The sequence below is a fragment of the Lemur catta genome, chromosome 11, assembly GCF_020740605.2.
Source record: "Lemur catta isolate mLemCat1 chromosome 11, mLemCat1.pri, whole genome shotgun sequence".
Classification (NCBI taxonomy): domain Eukaryota; kingdom Metazoa; phylum Chordata; class Mammalia; order Primates; family Lemuridae; genus Lemur; species Lemur catta.
The window spans coordinates 5,064,448-5,082,696 of NC_059138.1; the positions used below are offsets into that span (position 1 = coordinate 5,064,448).

Here is an 18,249-nt window from a genome sequence, read left to right on the forward strand (position 1 = left end):
TGGGAGTGAGTGGAGGTTTGGAGGTTAGCAAACAGGTTGGAGCAGATCACCTCCCCAGGTTACCAGCAGCTACCTTCATGGCCTGTGGCAGACAGAGGCAGCCCACCCACCCATCTCCACCCTTCCAGGGCTCATTCTCTGAGGGGGAGGGGGCCTAGGCAGAAGCCTTGGGAGAGACTGAGTAGGAAGGGGATCTCTAGGTCTCCTGCCAAGCCAGGGATAGGGGAGGGGCATCCTGGTCCAGATGCCCTCTCTGGCCTCTCAGATTGACAGTGGGCATGTAAATGGACAGTGATAGCCGGGAGCACAACCATGGCCAGTGGAGATCGGGCTGCAGGCAGAAGAGACTCCCTGGGCAAAGGCATCCTGAAGGATTGAGGGTTAAGACCCCCCAGTCTTCAGGGCCCAACTTCACATAAGTGTTCCATCAACTCCTCCAGGCACTGCCCCACCCTCACCTGGATTCTGACAGTGTAGCAGGTCCATAGACTTGACCCACTGATGTCCCAAACCCTTGGGCTCCTCCTCTAGAAGGAGGAGATAGGGGTGTGGCCTTGAGGTGCATGGGTGGGGCTAGGGCTCCCAGCCAGGGGATCTCAGAATTTTCCCCTCCTCTGTCCTGTGCCCCTTCACCCCGAGGGACCGCCAGTTCCACCCACACTGCCCCTTCTAGGGTTCCCTCATCACCCTACTCCACACCCTTGCTTTCTTAGGGGTCCTGAGCCTGCCTACCATACCCAGCTCTCCCGCTCCTCTGGGTCCCCTAACCCCGCTCCACCCCCTACCCCACGGAAATCGAGGCCCGCTTGCCTCATTCTTTCCACCCACCCACCCAGGCACCCACCCTGGCTCTGCGCCATTCGCCACATTCTCTCTTCCTGTTCTCATGAGCCCGCTGCCTGTCCCTCTTTCCGAAATACTTCCCCTATTGCCCTCACTTTCTCACATAGAGACAAAGACTCACATACCCAGAAATAGACTCCCACAGAGCCGAAAGGCACAGGCCACGTCCCGCCACACGCACGCACGCGCACGCACGGAGGCTGTCGTGGCGGGAGGACACAGACGAGGCATTTGTGCACGCACATAAACATCCACACCCGCCGCCGCCGCCGCGTCGTGCCACAAAAGGGCGCGGACACCCGCGGCGCGCGAGACAAGGGCACACACATCTGTGGACGGCGGGGCAACGCGCCGTCGGGCACACCCACCGCCGGCGGCCGGGGCAGCGGCGAGGCCGCCTCCGGGCGCTCGGCTCCCCCCGGGTTCCTCCCAGCGAATGTTTCCCTACTTGGCCTGCCAGGTCTCTGGGGAAAGGGCCTCAGAAATGCAGCAGGAGCCACTTGGGGGAAAGTTGGAACTGGCCGTTCCGTGCCTGGCCCTGCCGGCGAATTCCCTAACGGAGAAACTATTTGTGGCGAGAGCCGGGTGGCCGGCGAGCCCCCCGCCGCCTCCCCTGGCGTCCCCTCCCCGCGCCGCCCGCCGCGGCCCTCGAGCGGCCTCGCGCCGCAGAGCCGCTGCCCAGCGCCCGGCAGCCCGGCTCGTCGGCGCGCCTCGCCGCTTATCTGCGCCGCCTGGACAGCGAGCGCTGGAAGGCAGGCTGCCCCGGCCCGCCGCGCGCACGGGCAGACCCCGGGCCGCCGGACTATTTCTGGCTTATCAGTGCAGGAATGCGGCAGCCGCGGCGGCGGCGGCGGCGGCGGCGGCGGGCGGGCGGCAGCGGCGTGGGCCGTGGGCCGTCAGGGCAGCCCTGAAGGGGCCCCCTCCCCACTCCGCTCGAGTAGAAGTGTGAGAGAGCCCAGCAGGACTCAGAGGGGAGAGTTGGAGGAAAAAAAAGGCAGAAAAGGGAAAGAAAGAGGAAGAGAGAGAGAGAGTGAGAGGAGCCGCTGAGCCCACCCCGATGGCCGCGGACGAAGTTGCCGGAGGGGCGCGCAAAGCCACGAAAAGCAAACTTTTTGAGTTTCTGGTCCATGGGGTGGTGAGTGGGGGAAAGTTAGCGGGGGAGGGTGAGCGAGCTGGCGCGGGCTGAATGGAGGGCTGATCGGGAGGGGCCGGGAGGGCGCTCCTGCTCTCCCACCCTCCAGCGGGGGCGCCCGGCCCACGGCCCAGCCCCGGGACTGTGCCGGCGCCCTGGAACCCGAACACGTCGTCAGGCGGCGGCTGGGGATGGGCGTGAGGCGGGGAAGGGAGGCGTTCGCATGGGCTCTTGGCGGGGGCGGGGGCGGGGGGTGGGGTGGGACTTGGGGACTGTCCCCCCAAGTGGGGCGTCCCCTCTGTAGCCGACACGTTGACTTCCGTTCTTTTCCTTGTGGACCCAGGTGTTACCCCTGCCCTGGGGGTGGGGGTGGGGGACGAGGACATGGCATAGGCTGCGCTGGGTTGTCTGTTCATCGTTGGGACAGTGTCACTCTGATTGTATCTCGGGAGCAAGGAGCAGGTGACCCTGGAGCACTGTGAGCAGGAAGGTTGCTCGCTGGCGGAGCAGCCTCTGCATCCCAGCAGGAGGGAGGGCTTCTAGGGCTTTGCTGACAGCCTCTGCCACCAGGGTCAGGGAGAGGCTCGCTCTAGAGACAGACCCCAAGTTAGGGGGTCAGACGGTCCCCTTGGCAGACTCTGCCACCAGAAGCTGATGTCCTTAATGCCTCGAAGGTGTGAAGGAAGGGCTGGATTTGGGGACGTGAGGCCTAGAGACCTAAGGGACAGGTCTCTCAGTCTTCCCACAGGCAGGCTGAGAAGGCAGGCACGTGGGGAGCTGGGGGGGCCTGGGTGCCCTAAGAGGACGGGAGGCTTGAGCTGAGTCAGTAGGGCTGGCACGGGAGGGCTGGGATGGGAAAGGCAGGGGCTCCAGCACTTGGAAAGCCCTGTATAGAGGAAGCAGTCAGGTTTCTTATAGCCAAATTTGGCTGTGACCCCAAGGAAGGCACCTCAGTGAGGGAGGCCAGAGTCCTGGGACTCTTGGCCTTTTGTGGGGGTGGGGCTAGGGGCTCAGCTCTCTGGGGGCTCTGGAAGCCTCCCTCTCAGGGCCTCTTCAGCAGAGCAGCGAGTAGCCCTGGCCTTGATAAATGGGGAGAGCAGCTGATAGCATGAGGGCTCCCTGGAGCAGCCTGTCCTCCAGCCCCAGGGGCCTCCAGGGGTTACTTCCCAGGGTGTCTGTGTAGGCCAGCTGAGTTACCAGTCCTAACCTTGATGCTTGGGGGAGTACTTTTAAAAAGGCCCATCTAGTCAGGAGAGAGGCTACATGTGGATTTTTTATATGGCCAACTGGGAGCTTTAGTTCTTGGGTGGCTGCAAGCCCCACTGCCCCACTACCAGTGCCCCATCTATGCTGGTGGGGAATGACCAGGCCTGGGCTCCATTCTGGGCTGCTACCCTGGAGCGTGAGCGACAGGGTCAGGTGGGATGGGGGTGGCAGACACATGGACAGGCAGGTTTCCCTGAGGGAGAGATGGGCAGAGACAGCTGCTGGCCGGGGGTGGGAGGATGTTAGGGTTAGACACAGTGCAGGGCTTGGAGGGACAGTTGGGAGGGTTGGCAGTTGGAAGGGCAACACCAAGCCTAGGGCCAGGGCTCCCCCTGTCCCTGCGGGGGAGGTGGGTGGTGTGTAAGTGGCAACAGGGGCCCAGGGTCTGCATCCCTTGCTCCTCATCTCCTCCCTGCTCTCCCGGACCCAGTCCCCATCCCACCCCACCCCCCCTACTTTACAGCCCCTGAAACTCCCTCTGTCCCTCCCCATCTCCCTTCTGGAATCTGGACAAGTGGGGTTTGGAACACTTCACTAGATGCATTTGCATCTCATTTACACCCCATCTGACCACCCCAGGGTAGCAGCAAGGGAGTGGGAGCGGCCTCATCTCCCTCCCCGCAGCCCCCTTTGAACCCTAACTCCTGACCTTGCTGGGGTGGCGTGGAGAGTGGAGGAGGTGTCTGCTGACCTAGGTGGACAGGAAGGGAGAGGTGGATATGAGTGCTCACCGCAGCCCCCCTCCTCCCAATCAGAACCTGGCTGGGTCTGGAGCAGCCCCCTAGGTTGCCCTGGCCCTGCCCCCGCTTCTTTCACCCTGCGTGCAAATTGTGGGGGTGGGCTAAGTCAGCGAAGCCTAGTCAGCTGAGGGGAGTGGGGTTTGGGACTGAGGGGCCAAGAGCAGGAGCACCGAGGGCAGAGTGGCTGAGATGTGGAGGGGGTGAGGCCAGGCAGAGCCACCCAAAGTGAGGAGGAGTGGAAGTCAGAGCAGGGAGCTCAGCCCCTGACCACACCAAAGCACAGAGGAAAGGCCCTGGGCCGCAGGTGCTGCAGTTGCCAGGTTGAGCAGCGTGACCTTGGCGAGGTCGCTTTTCTCCTCGAGCCACAGTTGCCTTATCTGTCAAGTGGGGATGAAAGGACCTGCTCAGTCTGTCTTGCAGAGGATGTGAACACCGTTTGAAGGTTGAAAGACGCCATCAATATTCATTTTGATGGTACCTTCCGCAGACCCGAGGCTCGGCAATGCCCTGTGCCATTGCCTGGCTTCAGTTAGCTTCCCGCAGCGAGACGCCAAGCCCCCCGCCCCCGCCCCTCCCGCTCCTCGCTCCCACCCCTCGCTCACCGCTGAGGGTCACCAGCCAGGGGCCTGGGGGGGAGGGGAGACGCCGGCTCTCCGCAACTGGAGCCGGGCACCTGGTCTGACCCGCGGGTGCCGGTTTCTGCTTCACCCCCGCCCCACCCCCAGCGCCCCGGGATGCCGTCTGGAGCCCGGATGCCCCACCAGGGGGCGCCCATGGGCCCCCCGGGCTCCCCGTACATGGGCAGCCCCGCCGTGAGACCCGGCCTGGCCCCCGCGGGCATGGAGCCCGCCCGCAAGCGAGCAGCGCCCCCGCCCGGGCAAAGCCAGGCACAGAGCCAGGGCCAGCCGGTGCCCACCGCCCCCGCGCGGAGCCGCAGGTGAGTGGGGGCTCCGGCGCGGAGGGGGCGTGCAGGGGCGGGCCGGCAGGACCCTCAGGGACCAGGTGGGCGAGTAGCGGGGATTGGAAGGGGCGAGTCTTCCCGGATCAGATGCCCTCTGGGGAGGTGGGCTTAGGGGGCACTGATCTGGTTCTTTTGTGTGCCCACGGTGGAGACAGCCTGCGGCCGCGACCGTCAGCAGCCAGTGCCCCTTCTCTGCATGCACCCTTCACCCTTCTCCTTGTCACCTGCTCAGTCCTCTCTCCATCCCTTACCCCAGTTTCTGGGTGATGCTTCAGCCTTTGGGGTGGGGATGGGGCTGGCAGCAGGACTGAGGGCAGAGCTTTAGGACTGTTTCCCAAAGTGTGTTCTACGGTGAACCTTCCTGCGACTCCCCAGCTGACCGTTTCAAAACCACTCCAGATCTTCTCAATCAGAATCTCTGGCCATGGGGGTGGAGCCTGCGGGGTTGCCCTGTGGGTGGGTGGTCTCTGTCCTGCTCTTGGGCGAATTTTAGGTACTCAAAAGTTGAAGAGCTGCCATAATCTGTCCTTTGGACCAGTTTTGCCCCCAAGCTACCAGGGCCAGCTCATTTCCTTGTCTGAGTAGCTGGTACCCCAAAAGCCCCTGCTGGCTCCTGGCAGGAGCGATGTCCCTCTGGGTTTCAGTATTTAGCCAAACACACATGCTTCTTTTGCACAACAGATGGATTCCTATAAAAGGTGTAATGTCAATTTTACCTCATTATTAAATATTTTTGGCTGGGTGCGGTGGCTCACACCAGTAATCCTATCTAGCACTTTGGGAGGCCAAGGTGGGAGGATTGCTTGAGGTCACCAGTTCAAGACCGGCCTGAGCAAGAGCAAGACCTGTCTTTATAAAAGATAGAAAAATTAGCCGGGCGTGGTATCACATGCCAGTAGTCCCAGCTACTCGGGAGGTGGAAGCAGGAAGATCACTTGAGCCCAGGAGTTTGAGGTTGCAGTGAGCTATGATGATGCCACTGCACTCTAGCTGGGGTGACAGATCAAGACCCTGTCTCAAATTTTTTTTAAAAAATTGTTTTTTTACACATCAAGGAAAATTCACCACTTCTAGACATCCCATGATGAATTCTTTTGCAAAGTGTACAAATTGTTGCACAAATGATTATTTCTCTTGTATAAATGTAGTTTCACATAGATAATTTAACACATTAACTGCCATGTGAGTTGTATTTAACTCACGCTAGTTTAGAGCCTGGGCCTTGTGAAGCATATGTAACTCACATTTCTCTTTACCTTGGTAGCCACATGAACTATTTTTCAAGTTGCATATAACTCACGCACAGAAAACAATAAAAATATTTTCATTAAATTAGAAAGGATTGTTTTGTTTTCAAAGTTTTTATTCTATTTTCGTAATAAAATACCGTGGCCCCAAGGAAAAAAAATTTTTCTGGTGTTGTAGTCAATGTTTAAAACAGAGCTTAATGAAAGCTGCTTGCCTAGCCTTAGAATAGCTCTCTGGATAGGGAGGGGGCAGTGGTTGAGAACACCACACGGGGGCAGTATGGAGCCATGTGCCAGGCTGCGTTTTAATCTCTTGACCTGCTAAGGTTTTTCTGGGGTGCTTTTGGGAGTCAGAAGCAGCTAGCAGGTTAAGAAGCACCCATATCCCAGCTGCTGCCTTACCCAGCTGGTCCAGCCAGTTTGGCCCTGGCCCGAAGTCACACCCACAGAGGAGCACATCCACATCCACTCTGTCTGGGTCCCTAGGGGTGTGGTGTCCCTTGCCCTGTGGGCAGGTGGTCCAAGGGACTGAGCACCTCCCTGCCCCTCAGCATCCCCTTCCAAGCCCAGGGTAGCAGGGATGCAAGTCCCACCAGCTTCATGCCATCACTGCCTGCTCCAGGGGATGGAAGGGGGTCATCTCTCCCCATCCCCTCTGAGCTTAGCCCAGCTTGGATCATGTCACCCCTGCTTCACAGAAAAGGAAGGTCCTCAGGACCTGTCACTCCTCTCCTCCCTTTCCTCCCGAGCCTTCCTCAAACACTTCTGCAGCTTCCATCTTTTGGCAGCACCTCCCCTTCCACCTAGTCCCTCCTAAGTGGAAATTTCTCTGGCCCCGAGGATGTGGTAGGGTGGAAGGGGGCTCCAAGGCCAGAGGATGGACAGGTCACCCCTACTTCCTGAGAGTGCCAGTTCCACACACCACCATTGTAGCCCCTCAGGCGGGCAGACAAGCGGGCTGTGGGAACCCCAGCCAGGCGGGCGGAGATGTCGGGATAATTTAGCAGGTGGCCTCGTTACTCCCAGATCTGTCGCCATGGTAACCTGGTTTTTTCTTTAAAAAATGTACAGTGCCAAGAGGAGGAAGATGGCTGACAAAATCCTCCCTCAAAGGGTGAGTGCCTTTCACAGCAGCCCCCAGCCCACCCCCCCTCTGCTGCTCCGCCCTCCTCTCCCCCACCCCTTGCTGCTACCCCTCCCCCTTCAGAAGCAGAGCTTCAGTGTGGCAGTCACTTTCACTTTTTGTTTAAAAAGCTCATTAAGAAGTGAAGCTCCCCAGGCCAGAGGGAGGGAGTGAGGCAGCAGGAAGGAGCAGAGCCACAGCCAGAGACCTGGCCCTGAGGTTCAGGAGGAGACAAGAGCCAGGGGATCAGAGGCTGCCAGGCAGAACGAAGGGCACGGAGGGTGGCCAGAGGCCCTGGGCATCATGAAGGGACCTAGGCCCAGCTGAGTATGGGGGCAGCAGGGCTGAGACACCGGGTGTGGGGGGAGGGGGCTGTCCCAGGGTACAGGTAAGCAGCCACATCCCCTGACGGCCTCAGGGACCTGAGCCCCTAAGCACTTTGCAGAGGTCCAAGGGAAGCCCAGCGGCCATATGACAAGGGAAATGACAGAACAGGAGGTTAAAGGCTAGTGCTTACTGGGCTCCACAGTTGTGACCTCCTCCCCTGGTGAGGAAATGCATGGCTCTCCCTAGAGGGAGAAGCAATTTTTATCCCTACGCGTTGAGGTCCCTGCTGCTGGATAAGAGAATCCTGGAGAGAGGTCCTGTTCCGACTCTCAAAATTCCACACCCTAAAACTGGACGGCTCCCTCCACATCCTTTGTACCCTGGGACTGAACAACACACACATTCCACAGCACAAGAGGGGCTGACCCCTGACTCCTGCCGTGCTCCTCCTCCCCCAGATTCGGGAGCTGGTCCCCGAGTCCCAGGCTTACATGGACCTCCTAGCATTTGAGAGGAAACTGGATCAAACCATCATGCGGAAGCGGGTGGACATCCAGGAGGCTCTGAAGAGGCCCATGAAGGTGCCTTATTTGGGGGGTAGGAAGGGGACTCTGAGTCCCGTGCCCAGGATGGCGAAGCAAGGGGCCCGGGTGGGAGCACACAGCCTGCGCTCTGTACCACGCTCTCTATCTCTACAGCAAAAGCGGAAGCTGCGTCTTTATATCTCCAATACTTTTAACCCTGCGAAGCCTGATGCGGAGGATTCTGATGGCAGCATTGCCTCCTGGGAGCTGCGGGTAGAGGGGAAGCTCCTGGATGATGTACGTCCTGGCCCAGGTCTCTCCAGGTGTCCTGGGGTGGGTATGGGCTGAGCTGAGAACAGAACTAGATGTTTGCACTAAGCGTTTGGGGGTCAGCCCTGGCTGGGGTGGGTGGGCCTAGAGAGACATCCTGGGTGCAGAGGATTGCACCTAACCATGCTGCCCTGCCCGATGCCAATTTAGCCTCCTTCTGCCCCCACGGTCCCTGTTCCTCTCCCACAGCCCAGCAAGCAGAAGCGGAAGTTCTCCTCCTTCTTCAAGAGTTTGGTCATTGAGCTGGACAAAGATCTTTATGGCCCTGACAACCACCTTGTAGAGGTAAGACTGCAATTCCTCCTGCCCTCGAATCACCACCCTCCCACAGGCCCGGGTTCCTGAATATCCTGCAGATTTGGGTTGGGGACCAATGTAGAGCCCTGGGCCCCACCAATCCAGATGGGCCTGCAGGTGACCCAGCTCTTCTCCCCTGGACAGTGGCATCGGACGCCCACAACCCAGGAGACGGATGGCTTCCAGGTGAAGAGGCCCGGGGACCTGAGTGTGCGCTGCACCCTGCTCCTCATGCTGGACTACCAGGTCTGCACCTGCCCCACCACCCTGCAGATGCCACATGAGGCACCTGGGGTGGGCCTGGGCCCCAAAGTTACACATCCTGAGACCCCCTTCTCCTCTCTACCCCATCCTTCTCTGGGAGCTTGTTTCCAAGGAGCCCAATCACCATGTCCCCTCTATTCCCAAGCTGCCAGGCCCTGAGCTCTTTCCATTCCTAATTTTCATGGTCATCTTTCCCCAGCCTCCCCAATTCAAACTGGACCCCCGCCTGGCCCGGCTGCTGGGGTTGCACACACAGAGCCGTTCAGCCATCGTCCAGGCCCTGTGGCAGTACGTGAAGACCAACAGGCTGCAGGACTCCCACGACAAGGAATACATCAATGGGGACAAGTATTTCCAGCAGGTAACCTCTCTCCTGAACCCCGGGATCTGGGGAGCAGGCAGAGTTCTCCATCAGGGACGTACTTCTGCTAAGGTAACTACCACCCCTCCCTTCTAGATTCCTGAGTAGGAGTAGCAGAAATAGTACACACTCATGGCTCTGGAGTCAAGAGACTGACCAGGGTTCTAGTCCAGGCTCTGCTGTGGATTAGCTTTGTGCTGCAGCCAATACACTTTAGCCTCCCCAAGTTAGGAAGATCCAGAACCCTTCAAAGCCAACAACTTTCTGGAATGTAATATTCTTAGCACTTGGAATTAGGATCCCCGGTTCTAGTCCTGGGTCTAGACTTTGGGTAAGTTACTAGCAATTCTGAGCCTTGCTCCTTGTATTTGAAGTGGAGGGATAAAATCTGTCCCATCCAATCTCTTGGGCAGTTAGAAAAATCTACCAAAGTAGAGAGTGTTTTTATTAATGGATTTTTAAATAAACACAGCGGATAAACCTGAGGAGTGAAAAGAGCAGTTGGTGTTTATTGAGCACTTACCACTGTTCCGGGCACTTTGTGTGTATTCACTGATTCTCACGACAACCCTGTGAGACGGGTATCATCGTCCCCACCCTAGAGAAGAAGACTCTGCGGCCTGGGGTGTTAAGTAACTTGCTCAAGGTTGCACAGTAAGTGGTGGATGCCCAGGCAGGCAGTCCAGGGCTGTGCTTTCAACCACTGCCCACCAAAAGCCTCCTCATCAGCCGTGCTGGTAACCCCACCCCAATTCCATCCCCATGAGCACTGAGGAAGCAGACTTGCAGCTTCTGGTGGCCTTTCCAGGATGGAAGGATCTAGAACTATAGTTACTATCTCTTCAAGCACAGAAGAATGACCTCTCTCTCCCCAAATGTCCTGCTTCAGATTTTTGATTGTCCCCGGCTGAAGTTTTCTGAGATTCCCCAGCGCCTCACAGCCCTGCTGCTGCCCCCTGACCCAATTGTCATCAACCACGTCATCAGGTGAGGTGGCCCCAGCTTGCTTCTCAGCCCAAGGAATTACCTCATTCCCTCCTGCCTTCTCTGCCTTCCCTCTCCTCCCACTCCCATATCCCCTCCCTTGCTGTTGGATCTGCCCCAGCCCCAGGACCCTTGGCCTCTGGGGGGGGCACCGTGGACACCAAGGGCTTGATTTCCCCGGCAGCGTGGACCCGTCAGACCAGAAGAAGACAGCGTGCTATGACATTGACGTGGAGGTGGAGGAGCCACTGAAGGGGCAGATGAGCAGCTTCCTCCTGTCCACCGCCAACCAGCAGGAGATCAGTGCTCTGGACAGTAAGGTGGGGCCCAAGCCCAGAGCTGAAGTGGGGGGACATTGACCCAGAGAGGACAGAGCAGATTTAGAAGAGGCCACAGCATGGGCCTACTGGGAGATGAGGAGACACGTGGCCCTTCCGTGCTACTTGGAGCTGAACCTCATCCCAAGTTTAGTTCTGCCCATCTGCTTTCCCTGGGACTTTAGGGGCTCAAGATTTGCCCTTCATAGGAAAAGTCAGCCCCTCCTCCCTCCACACCACCGTCCTCTGCCACATCACCACGGCCAGGTGGAAAGGATCTGTCTTTCTACCTGTAGATCCATGAGACGATTGAGTCCATAAACCAGCTCAAGATCCAGAGGGACTTCATGCTAAGCTTCTCCAGAGACCCCAAAGGCTACGTCCAAGACCTGCTCCGCTCCCAGAGCCGGGACCTCAAGGTGACGAGGGAGAGTCGGGGGGACTGGAGTGGAAGACAAGCACATTGGGAAAGCCAGTAAACACTATGCCAGGGGCAGGTGAGGGGTGAGGGGCTCAGGGCTAACCCCATGCTCCCTCCAGGTGATGACAGATGTAGCCGGCAACCCCGAGGAGGAGCGCCGGGCTGAGTTCTACCACCAGCCCTGGTCCCAGGAAGCTGTCAGCCGCTACTTCTACTGCAAGGTATGGAGGGGCCCTTGCCCTGAGGCTCCCCTTGCTCCACCTGAAGGAAACCTCCCTTCTCAGCTGGCGCGGTCCTTGCCACTCCCCCGTGAAACTTCTCCACCACACTGCCTCTCCATGCAGTAGCCCTCCCTGCTCCCAGCTGCTCTTCCAGGGCAGCGGGTATCTGTAGGTGGTTTGTCCTGATCACTCACCAGGAACACTGTAAACTGTTCCTGCTCTCACTTCCTCTAAAGATCCAGCAGCGCAGGCAGGAGCTGGAGCAGTCGCTGGTCGTGCGCAACACCTAGGAGCCCCGTGCACATGCAGCACTATGGACCTGCTGGCTGCGCCGTTCCCCCAGCGTTCTGCCCTGAGCTCTGGCATCACTCTCTGCCACCTTGGGGTTGGGGTGCTGGATTAAAGGTCATTCATCTGACAGCAGCTGTGTGGTCATTGGAAACTGGGAAGGGTAGGAGGTACAGAGGAGGGTGGGGGAAGGCAGTGGGTGTCTCTGGACAAATTCCCCACATCCTCCCTTGGATTCTTCTCCTTACTCCATTTTCCCTAGACCTAAAAACAGTTTGGCAGAAGACACTTTTAATAACATTTTCTTGTTAAAAAAATACAGCGGCAAGCCCTCCATCTGTCCATCACCCTGCCTTGCCCTTCCTGGGGCTCAGGCAGACACAGGCGAATGTAAGGTTAGTGCCCTGGGGGGGTGCTAAGTGCTGTTGGCCTGCTCCTGCTCAAACAGAGCCATGGCCAGCTGGGCGCGGCCCCCCAGCCCCTCTAGGTTGCTGAGGCGGCAGCGGTGGTAGAGTTCCTCACTGAGCCGTGGGTTGCAGTCCCGCAGCGAGAACTTCTGCACCAGCCCTGGCTCTACGGCCCGAAAGAGGTGGAGCCCTGAGAACCGGAGGAAAACATCCATCACCTCCAGCCCCTCCAGGGCTTCCTCCTCTTCCTGACCTGCCAGTTCACCAGCCAGCCGGGCTCGGGCCGCCAGGTAGTCAGCATTGTAGAAGCAGCCCTCTGCAGATGCCTGCCGGTCAAATCTGCCCCCCACAGGAGCCCCCCGGGAAGGGTCAGCACCAGGAGGGGATGGAGGGTCAGGGCCAGCCCCCGGGGGCCCTGGGGGTGACCTCTGTGGTGACAAGGCAGGGTTGAACTCCTGGAAATGGACTGGAAAGAAGGCCTGCCAGCCAGAGATGGCATTCATGCGGCAGCGGTTGAGGACTTCCGGCCCAGGCCTCGTCCACACAGTGGTGAGGAAGAAGAGAGTGTCCACGGGATGCTTCTTGGAGACCACGTCCATGAGTCGCACCTGGGAAGGGGCTTCTGCTCGCACAGCAAGCCAGGCCAGCCTTGTCCCAGGGTACCGTCGCTCTAACTCAGCTGCTGCAGCCTTCACCCCAAGAAATGGGTCTGGGGCCCCACGGCCACCTTCTCGTGGCCCGTAGACCAGAAGCAGGGTGAGCAAGGCGTGTTCTCGTGGCTCCAGAACACTGGCTGCAAAGGCCTCAAGGAAAGCCAGGGCCGCAGCAGCTTCAGCCACCAGGAGCGGTAGCACCAGCTGCACTCGGGTGGCCTCGGTGACATAGGGCATAGGTAGGATTTCCACCCGGCTCAGTGGCCGCAGCAGGCTGACCCTGCGGGCCAGGGCCCGCCGGTGCCCACGCTGAGTAACACATTCCAAGAGCAAGTCCAGGGTGTACTCCATGCCCCTCGCTGGATCAAAGCGCCGGTAGCCATTGAGCAGCTGCTGCTTCTGGAAACGCAGGCGGGGCTGATAGCGCCGATTGAGCTGCTCCAGGGCAGTCTCCACAGCGTCGCCCACGTCCGCCCTGCTAGCCCCCTGCAGTGGGCACTTGGGAGCCCCATCTGCACAGGAGAAGGTGTGCTGCTCTGTGAAGTAGTCCCAGCCCAGCACCTCAAAGCGAGAGTGTGGTGTGAAAGGGGCCGGGAGCCCAACAGGCCAGCTCAGCCCTGCCTCCCCCTCGGGGGTCAGCACCGTCAGGTTCCGGATCTGAGCCTAGGTTGGAGGGAACGTGCCTGGCGTCAGTACCAGCTCCAGGACCCTACCCAGCTCCGGCTGCCCAGGCCCTGACAGTCAAACAGCTGAGTTCTGTCCTACCTCTGTCAACGCTTAGTGAGGGGCCTCCCTGGCTCATCACTTCATTCCCTGTATGTTCCATTCTTCATCCATAAAATGCAGAAGGAATATGAATCATACCCACCTTACACAACTGCCGTGAGAAGGAGGAAAATGTGCTTCTGCACAGGCAGAAGTGTCTTGAAATATAAAGCTCAACACCCTTTCTCTCCCATGCCCAGAGGACTCATATCCACTTCATGATCAGACCCTTGTTTTCAACTGTACTCCACCTCTGACATTCAACTAGAGAATCTTCTGCCTTCTACCCTTGGGCTTTTTTGGGATAGTTCTAGAAAGTTCAGGAACTCTTGGAGTTTTGCCTCCTTGGTGGAGAGGGACTATTGAGGAGGAGCTACAACTATTCTGTCTGACGCTGCATCGAGCTCCCCGATGCTTCAAGTTAACTGCATTCAGGTTGTTCCAGGAACTCATCTTGTGCCTGCTCTGGACCCTCAAGGACACTTGTCCCTGTAGCTGTTTTAAATTTAGGTATGGTCAGCCTCTTTCCACCCTGCCATCATACAGCCCTAGCCCAGACCCCCAATCCCCAGCTGCCCACTCACTGGCTCGCTGTGCACCTGGATATCTCAGGCACCCACTGACCCTCCCGTGGTCCTCTGCCCACCTGCTCCTCTTCAGCTTACCTGGAGTTGTTCTATTTCACTGTAAGCCCGCTCCAACTCCAGAGCACTGAAGCGTTTGTGGAGCCGGTACATGAGGGTGCCCTCGGAGACAGGATGCACGGCGAAGGCACTCAGGAAAGCCGAGCTCCCCTCCTTCTCAGGGTCCCTATTTTTGGCCAGTTCGAATGAGCGATACTGCTGCCCCTATAGGGACCAATCAGACCAATCAATGCCACACACAAGGGCCGCCTGTCCCAAACCACCCTTAATCATACTCAGTGTTCACATCTGTCACCACTGCTGCATTAGAATGGAGGTGGGGGGCGTTCTTTCTAGCACCTCCCTTAACTGCAGTACTTAAGTTTCACTGCCCCCATTTTGGAAAGGAGAAAGCAAGTAGGCAACTAAGGATAGCCTCTTCCCGCAAAGCATCCCACTGTTGCTCAAACCAATGAAAGCCACAAGCCAGAAAATCTTCCCAGTACTCTGGTTTAGGATGAAACCTGCCTCTGGTATCTTCCGCTCGTCTCCAGGACAACTAACATGGCAGCTCCCCAGGTTGGAGAAGTGATCACCTCACTTCACCATGGAGTGGCCATCTCTAGGGCATTCCTATATTGTCCATAACTGATGTGCAAATGTCAGGGGAGGTGTGGAGGGCAGGGAGGCAGATGGGGAGGAGGACTGGTGAGCAGGGGCACCTTTCTGTCGTTCTCAGGGGTCCCTGACAAGACATCACTTTTGATAGCCCCAGGGTCCTAAGATTGCCAAAGGTGAGGAAGGGAGTGCCAAAGGGGCTGGCCAGTGGCTGGGCAGGGTAAAACGACAGCCGCCAAGGTGCTGCTGAGAAGAAACCAGCAGCACCCAGCCTGGAGACCAAACACTCAATCACCACTAACTTGTCGGGAACTGAGATTGACTTGCAAGAGCTGTCACCTGGTGCTGTGAGACACAACCAATGCCCAGGGAGTCGATGAGGCAGCGGCCGAGCCACTCGTCAGGACGGGCACTTAGAATGTCTCCTCGGCAGCCATCCAGATGCGGCCGCAAGCGAAGCAGGAGACTCCGTGACAACAGGTAGCCAAATCCCCCATGACAGTACCGGGCCTGCTCGCCTGCGCCAATGAATTCCTCTGCCCGGCCCAAGTATAGGTCTTGGTTGATGCTGAGGTGGCCAGCAAGAGCTGCCAGGCGGGGGGCCTGCACATACGTGTCATCCTGCATGATGAAGAACCAGTCATAGTCGGCTCCAAAGTGTGTGTGAAGGTGTCGCAGGGTCTCTGACATGAGCCAGGCTGGCCGCTCATCCCCATGAGACACCACCTGCATCCCTGCCGGAGCCCGGGCCCCTCGCTGCCCAGTAAAGTAGAGTAACCGAGGAAAGTGGTGGGCCACTGTGCGGTTCACGGCCACAGCCAGAGTGGACAGTGTGGCCCGGGAAGTCAGGACAGCTACAAGCAACCGCTCACGAGAGCCCAGCTCTGTCTGGATGTACCGAGTCCTGTGGAGAGACCAGAGTGCCAGGGTCAACTCCCTAATCTGTAGGGACCCAGCTTCTTCAGCATATACATCCCCTAAAAACAGTGAATTGGGGTTGAGAAAAGAGAAAGGAGAGACCTTCTTTCTCATTAATGTTAATTAGTTACTGGAATGAGTACCCACTGGAGTGAGTACTCTTGCTGACACTGGAATTGATTTGGGAGGGGAGGGAGTCTACTACGGATACATTGGATGGGTTACATGCAATTCCTGCCCTGTTCAAGAACATCGAACCCTAATTTAACACCAATGGGTGACACTTTCTTAGACCTGAGAAGGAGGGAAAAAACAGGAAGTAACAATGATGGAAAATAAGACAAAAAATTGTTTCAAGGTGCTTAACACTGGTTACCACTGGAAAGGCAGAGGCAAAGACTAAGAGCAGCCCAAAACGGAGGGCTGGGGTCTGGGACTATGCACACATGTAGCTCTCACCTGAGCACCTTCTTGTAGGGCTTGTTGGGATCCCTGTAGTAGGGGACAATCCGGGGTTTGAAGTCTTCATCACTTTGGTCTAGCTGAGTTCTTGAGTCTGGATTCTGTGGCCCTCCTGGCTCCCCCACAGCCTCTACACAGGGATCTTCTCCCTCACCCTGGATCCAGGAAACCCGCAAGAGGCTCAGGCTGCACCCCAGAGACAGCCCTAGGATAAGGGGCAGTGCTGGCCGCAGCAGAGCCAACAGGGAGCTCAGTCTCATGGTGGTGGGCCCTGCCATATGGGTGCCCCAGGGGGCACAGCCTTAAGGATCAATGGTTTCACGGTGCCAGACCAGTAGCAGGCCTACAGTTTTAACCAGGGAACCTGGGATCAATGAGGTCCACAACACAGCAAGGTGTGCTGGCTTCCAGGCCCAGCATCCCCAGGAAGATTGACTGTCCCGTCTTCACAACTCCTTCTGCCCAGTCTTCAACCGCCAAGGTGCTGGATCTAATCCTCAGCCCAAATGGTAATAAATATGAGAACCAATTTCACTCACACGGGGATTATGGCCTGTCTTCCAGTAGAAAAGGGAGGAAGTAAAACACAATACTGCCAAACCTAACCTAAAAAGGACTACACACATCTGTACACTGGACCTAAGTCAAGAGATGGCACCACTGACAAAGAAGGGGACAGGGAAAAGCACATGATCCAGCGAAACAACTGCCACCAACCAGGAGTCTGCCTCAGTGGGCCTTTCCTGAAGAATGCCTGGCTCTGGCACCATGCCTCACTCAGGCGACCGGAGGGGCTGCTGACCTACTTTGGCAGGTGGGCACAGGGAAGGGGCCAGAGTCTCTTCCTACTCTGCTTGCCGAGTGTCAAGGAATTGCAATGGCTACAGTAACCTCTCCTCCTGCCACTCAGGAGTGGTCAGCAGCCATTGCATGGTACACATAAGTTCTGCCCACCCAAATGAGGTAGACAGATGCACTGTGACTCAGCACTGACAACCTCTCGGAGGAGCAATGGCTGATGGAGCCATCTTGCAGAGCATTCTACGAATTCCAGCTGCGGAGAGGCTGAGCTGCCCACCTTCCTCCCAGAGCAGACAGCCGGCAAATTACAGTAACTCTTGCTGTGTAAGAGCGATTTGGCACCTGGTTTTACCAGGGCCCCAGGGACCAAATGAAACAAACCAAAAGCAAACCCAAAGGACAAGCAGCAGCTAAAGACAACGCAGGGGTTCTGTGGCTGCAGACAGAAGCAAGGCTGACTCCTGACACGACCCTGCCAGGGGCCCGGCGCCCCTGCTCTACCTCTCAGCGACCAAAGACCAATTCTAGCTGTACAAATAACGGTCAGCGCGGGCCTTCGCCGTTCGTCTCAAAACAGAAATAAATCGGCTACGTCACAGGCTGCAGAGGAGGAGCAGGGGGTCCAGCTCGGTTTGTTCTGCGAGCCGCGGCCGGCGGCGGGCAGCACGGGGGCCGCGGCTGGGAGAGCGGGGAACAGACCCCGTCCCCAGGCCCGTCGGTGGGGGCGAAGGCCGCGCCGGAGACTGTGCCAAGACAGCGAGAGCAGGGCAAGGAGGGACGCGCGAGCCCCACAAGGAGGAGGCCGGCAGCAGGGCCGAGGCCCAGGGGTCCGAGATCGGTAGCGGCGCCCGGCGCGCGACAGACAGGGAGCAGGGACGGGGAAGGGGAACAGACCCCACGGCCCGCGAAGCACCGGCTCCGCCGCTGCAGCCGCTGCCACCTCACAGCCCCGGCCCGCGGCTTCCTCTTCCGCTCCCTGTCAGTCACCCGTCTCTAAGGTGACCGCATCCGGCCGTTCGCTCCGCCCGCGCCCTCTCTATGGTCGCCCCGCCCCCTGCCCCGCCCCCGCCCCGCGAGGAGGCGCGTGCATTCTGCTGCCGCTGACTCGAGTGAAGCGGGTGAACCCAAGGTGCCCGGCTGCTTCAGCTCAACTCCATCTGCTCTGGGAAAAGCGTGCCCTCCCCCTCAGTAAACACGCAGCTTCTCCCAATCATCCATTCAGTTACTTAAGAAATGTTTGTCGTTTGCCAGGTATGTAAGTTTTTAAGGACGCTGTTCCAGGCATCATTGGGAGTACTGGGTCAACAAGTGGTGGACGAGATGGCCATGGTCCCTGCCCTCAAGGAGCTGAGAGTT

General features: G+C 58.2%; 2 protein-coding genes across 4 annotated transcripts in view; one reads left to right on the forward strand and one right to left on the reverse strand.

The window, feature by feature from the left end:
• Nucleotides 1–11,778, forward strand: part of SMARCD3 (SWI/SNF related, matrix associated, actin dependent regulator of chromatin, subfamily d, member 3) — a 32,917-nt gene extending 21,139 nt beyond the window's left edge. Inside the window, exons 1-13 of one of the 3 annotated variants that reach the window (XM_045564989.1) lie at nt 1,484–1,978; nt 4,707–4,918; nt 7,261–7,303; nt 8,098–8,220; nt 8,338–8,460; nt 8,683–8,778; nt 8,935–9,036; nt 9,254–9,415; nt 10,305–10,402; nt 10,584–10,719; nt 11,013–11,135; nt 11,257–11,358; nt 11,595–11,778. In XM_045564989.1, the coding sequence (XP_045420945.1) occupies nt 1,901–1,978; nt 4,707–4,918; nt 7,261–7,303; nt 8,098–8,220; nt 8,338–8,460; nt 8,683–8,778; nt 8,935–9,036; nt 9,254–9,415; nt 10,305–10,402; nt 10,584–10,719; nt 11,013–11,135; nt 11,257–11,358; nt 11,595–11,648 (1,452 nt within the window). In that variant the 5' untranslated portion in view covers nt 1,484–1,900 and the 3' untranslated portion in view covers nt 11,649–11,778. Of the gene's footprint in view, nt 1–1,483; nt 1,979–4,706; nt 4,919–7,260; nt 7,304–8,097; nt 8,221–8,337; nt 8,461–8,682; nt 8,779–8,934; nt 9,037–9,253; nt 9,416–10,304; nt 10,403–10,583; nt 10,720–11,012; nt 11,136–11,256; nt 11,359–11,594 lie in introns of those variants that run through there. The other 2 variants (XM_045564990.1, XM_045564991.1) reach the window with 2 other exon arrangements.
• Nucleotides 11,779–11,920: 142 nt separating this feature from the next.
• Nucleotides 11,921–17,869, reverse strand: CHPF2 (chondroitin polymerizing factor 2). Its single transcript, XM_045564988.1, has 4 exons — nt 16,090–17,869; nt 15,052–15,616; nt 14,137–14,319; nt 11,921–13,369 (listed from the first exon to the last, which is right to left on the reverse strand). Exons 1-4 carry the CDS (start codon nt 16,368–16,370, stop codon nt 12,062–12,064), a joined length of 2,337 nt encoding a protein of 778 aa, XP_045420944.1. The 5' UTR covers nt 16,371–17,869; the 3' UTR covers nt 11,921–12,061.
• Between the last annotated feature and the right edge of the window lie 380 nt (nt 17,870–18,249).

Excerpts from the sequence above, each read along its gene's own strand:
- CHPF2 (XM_045564988.1), bottom strand. The coding sequence starts at position 16,370 with ATGGCAGGGCCCACCACCATGAGACTGAGCTCCCTGTTGGCTCTGCTG. Across the intron at positions 14,320-15,051 it reads GTTGTGTCTCACAGCACCAG|GGGCAGCAGTATCGCTCATT; the intron begins GTGACAGCTCTT and ends TGGTCCCTATAG. Across the intron at positions 13,370-14,136 it reads GTGAAATAGAACAACTCCAG|GCTCAGATCCGGAACCTGAC; the intron begins GTAAGCTGAAGA and ends CCTCCAACCTAG.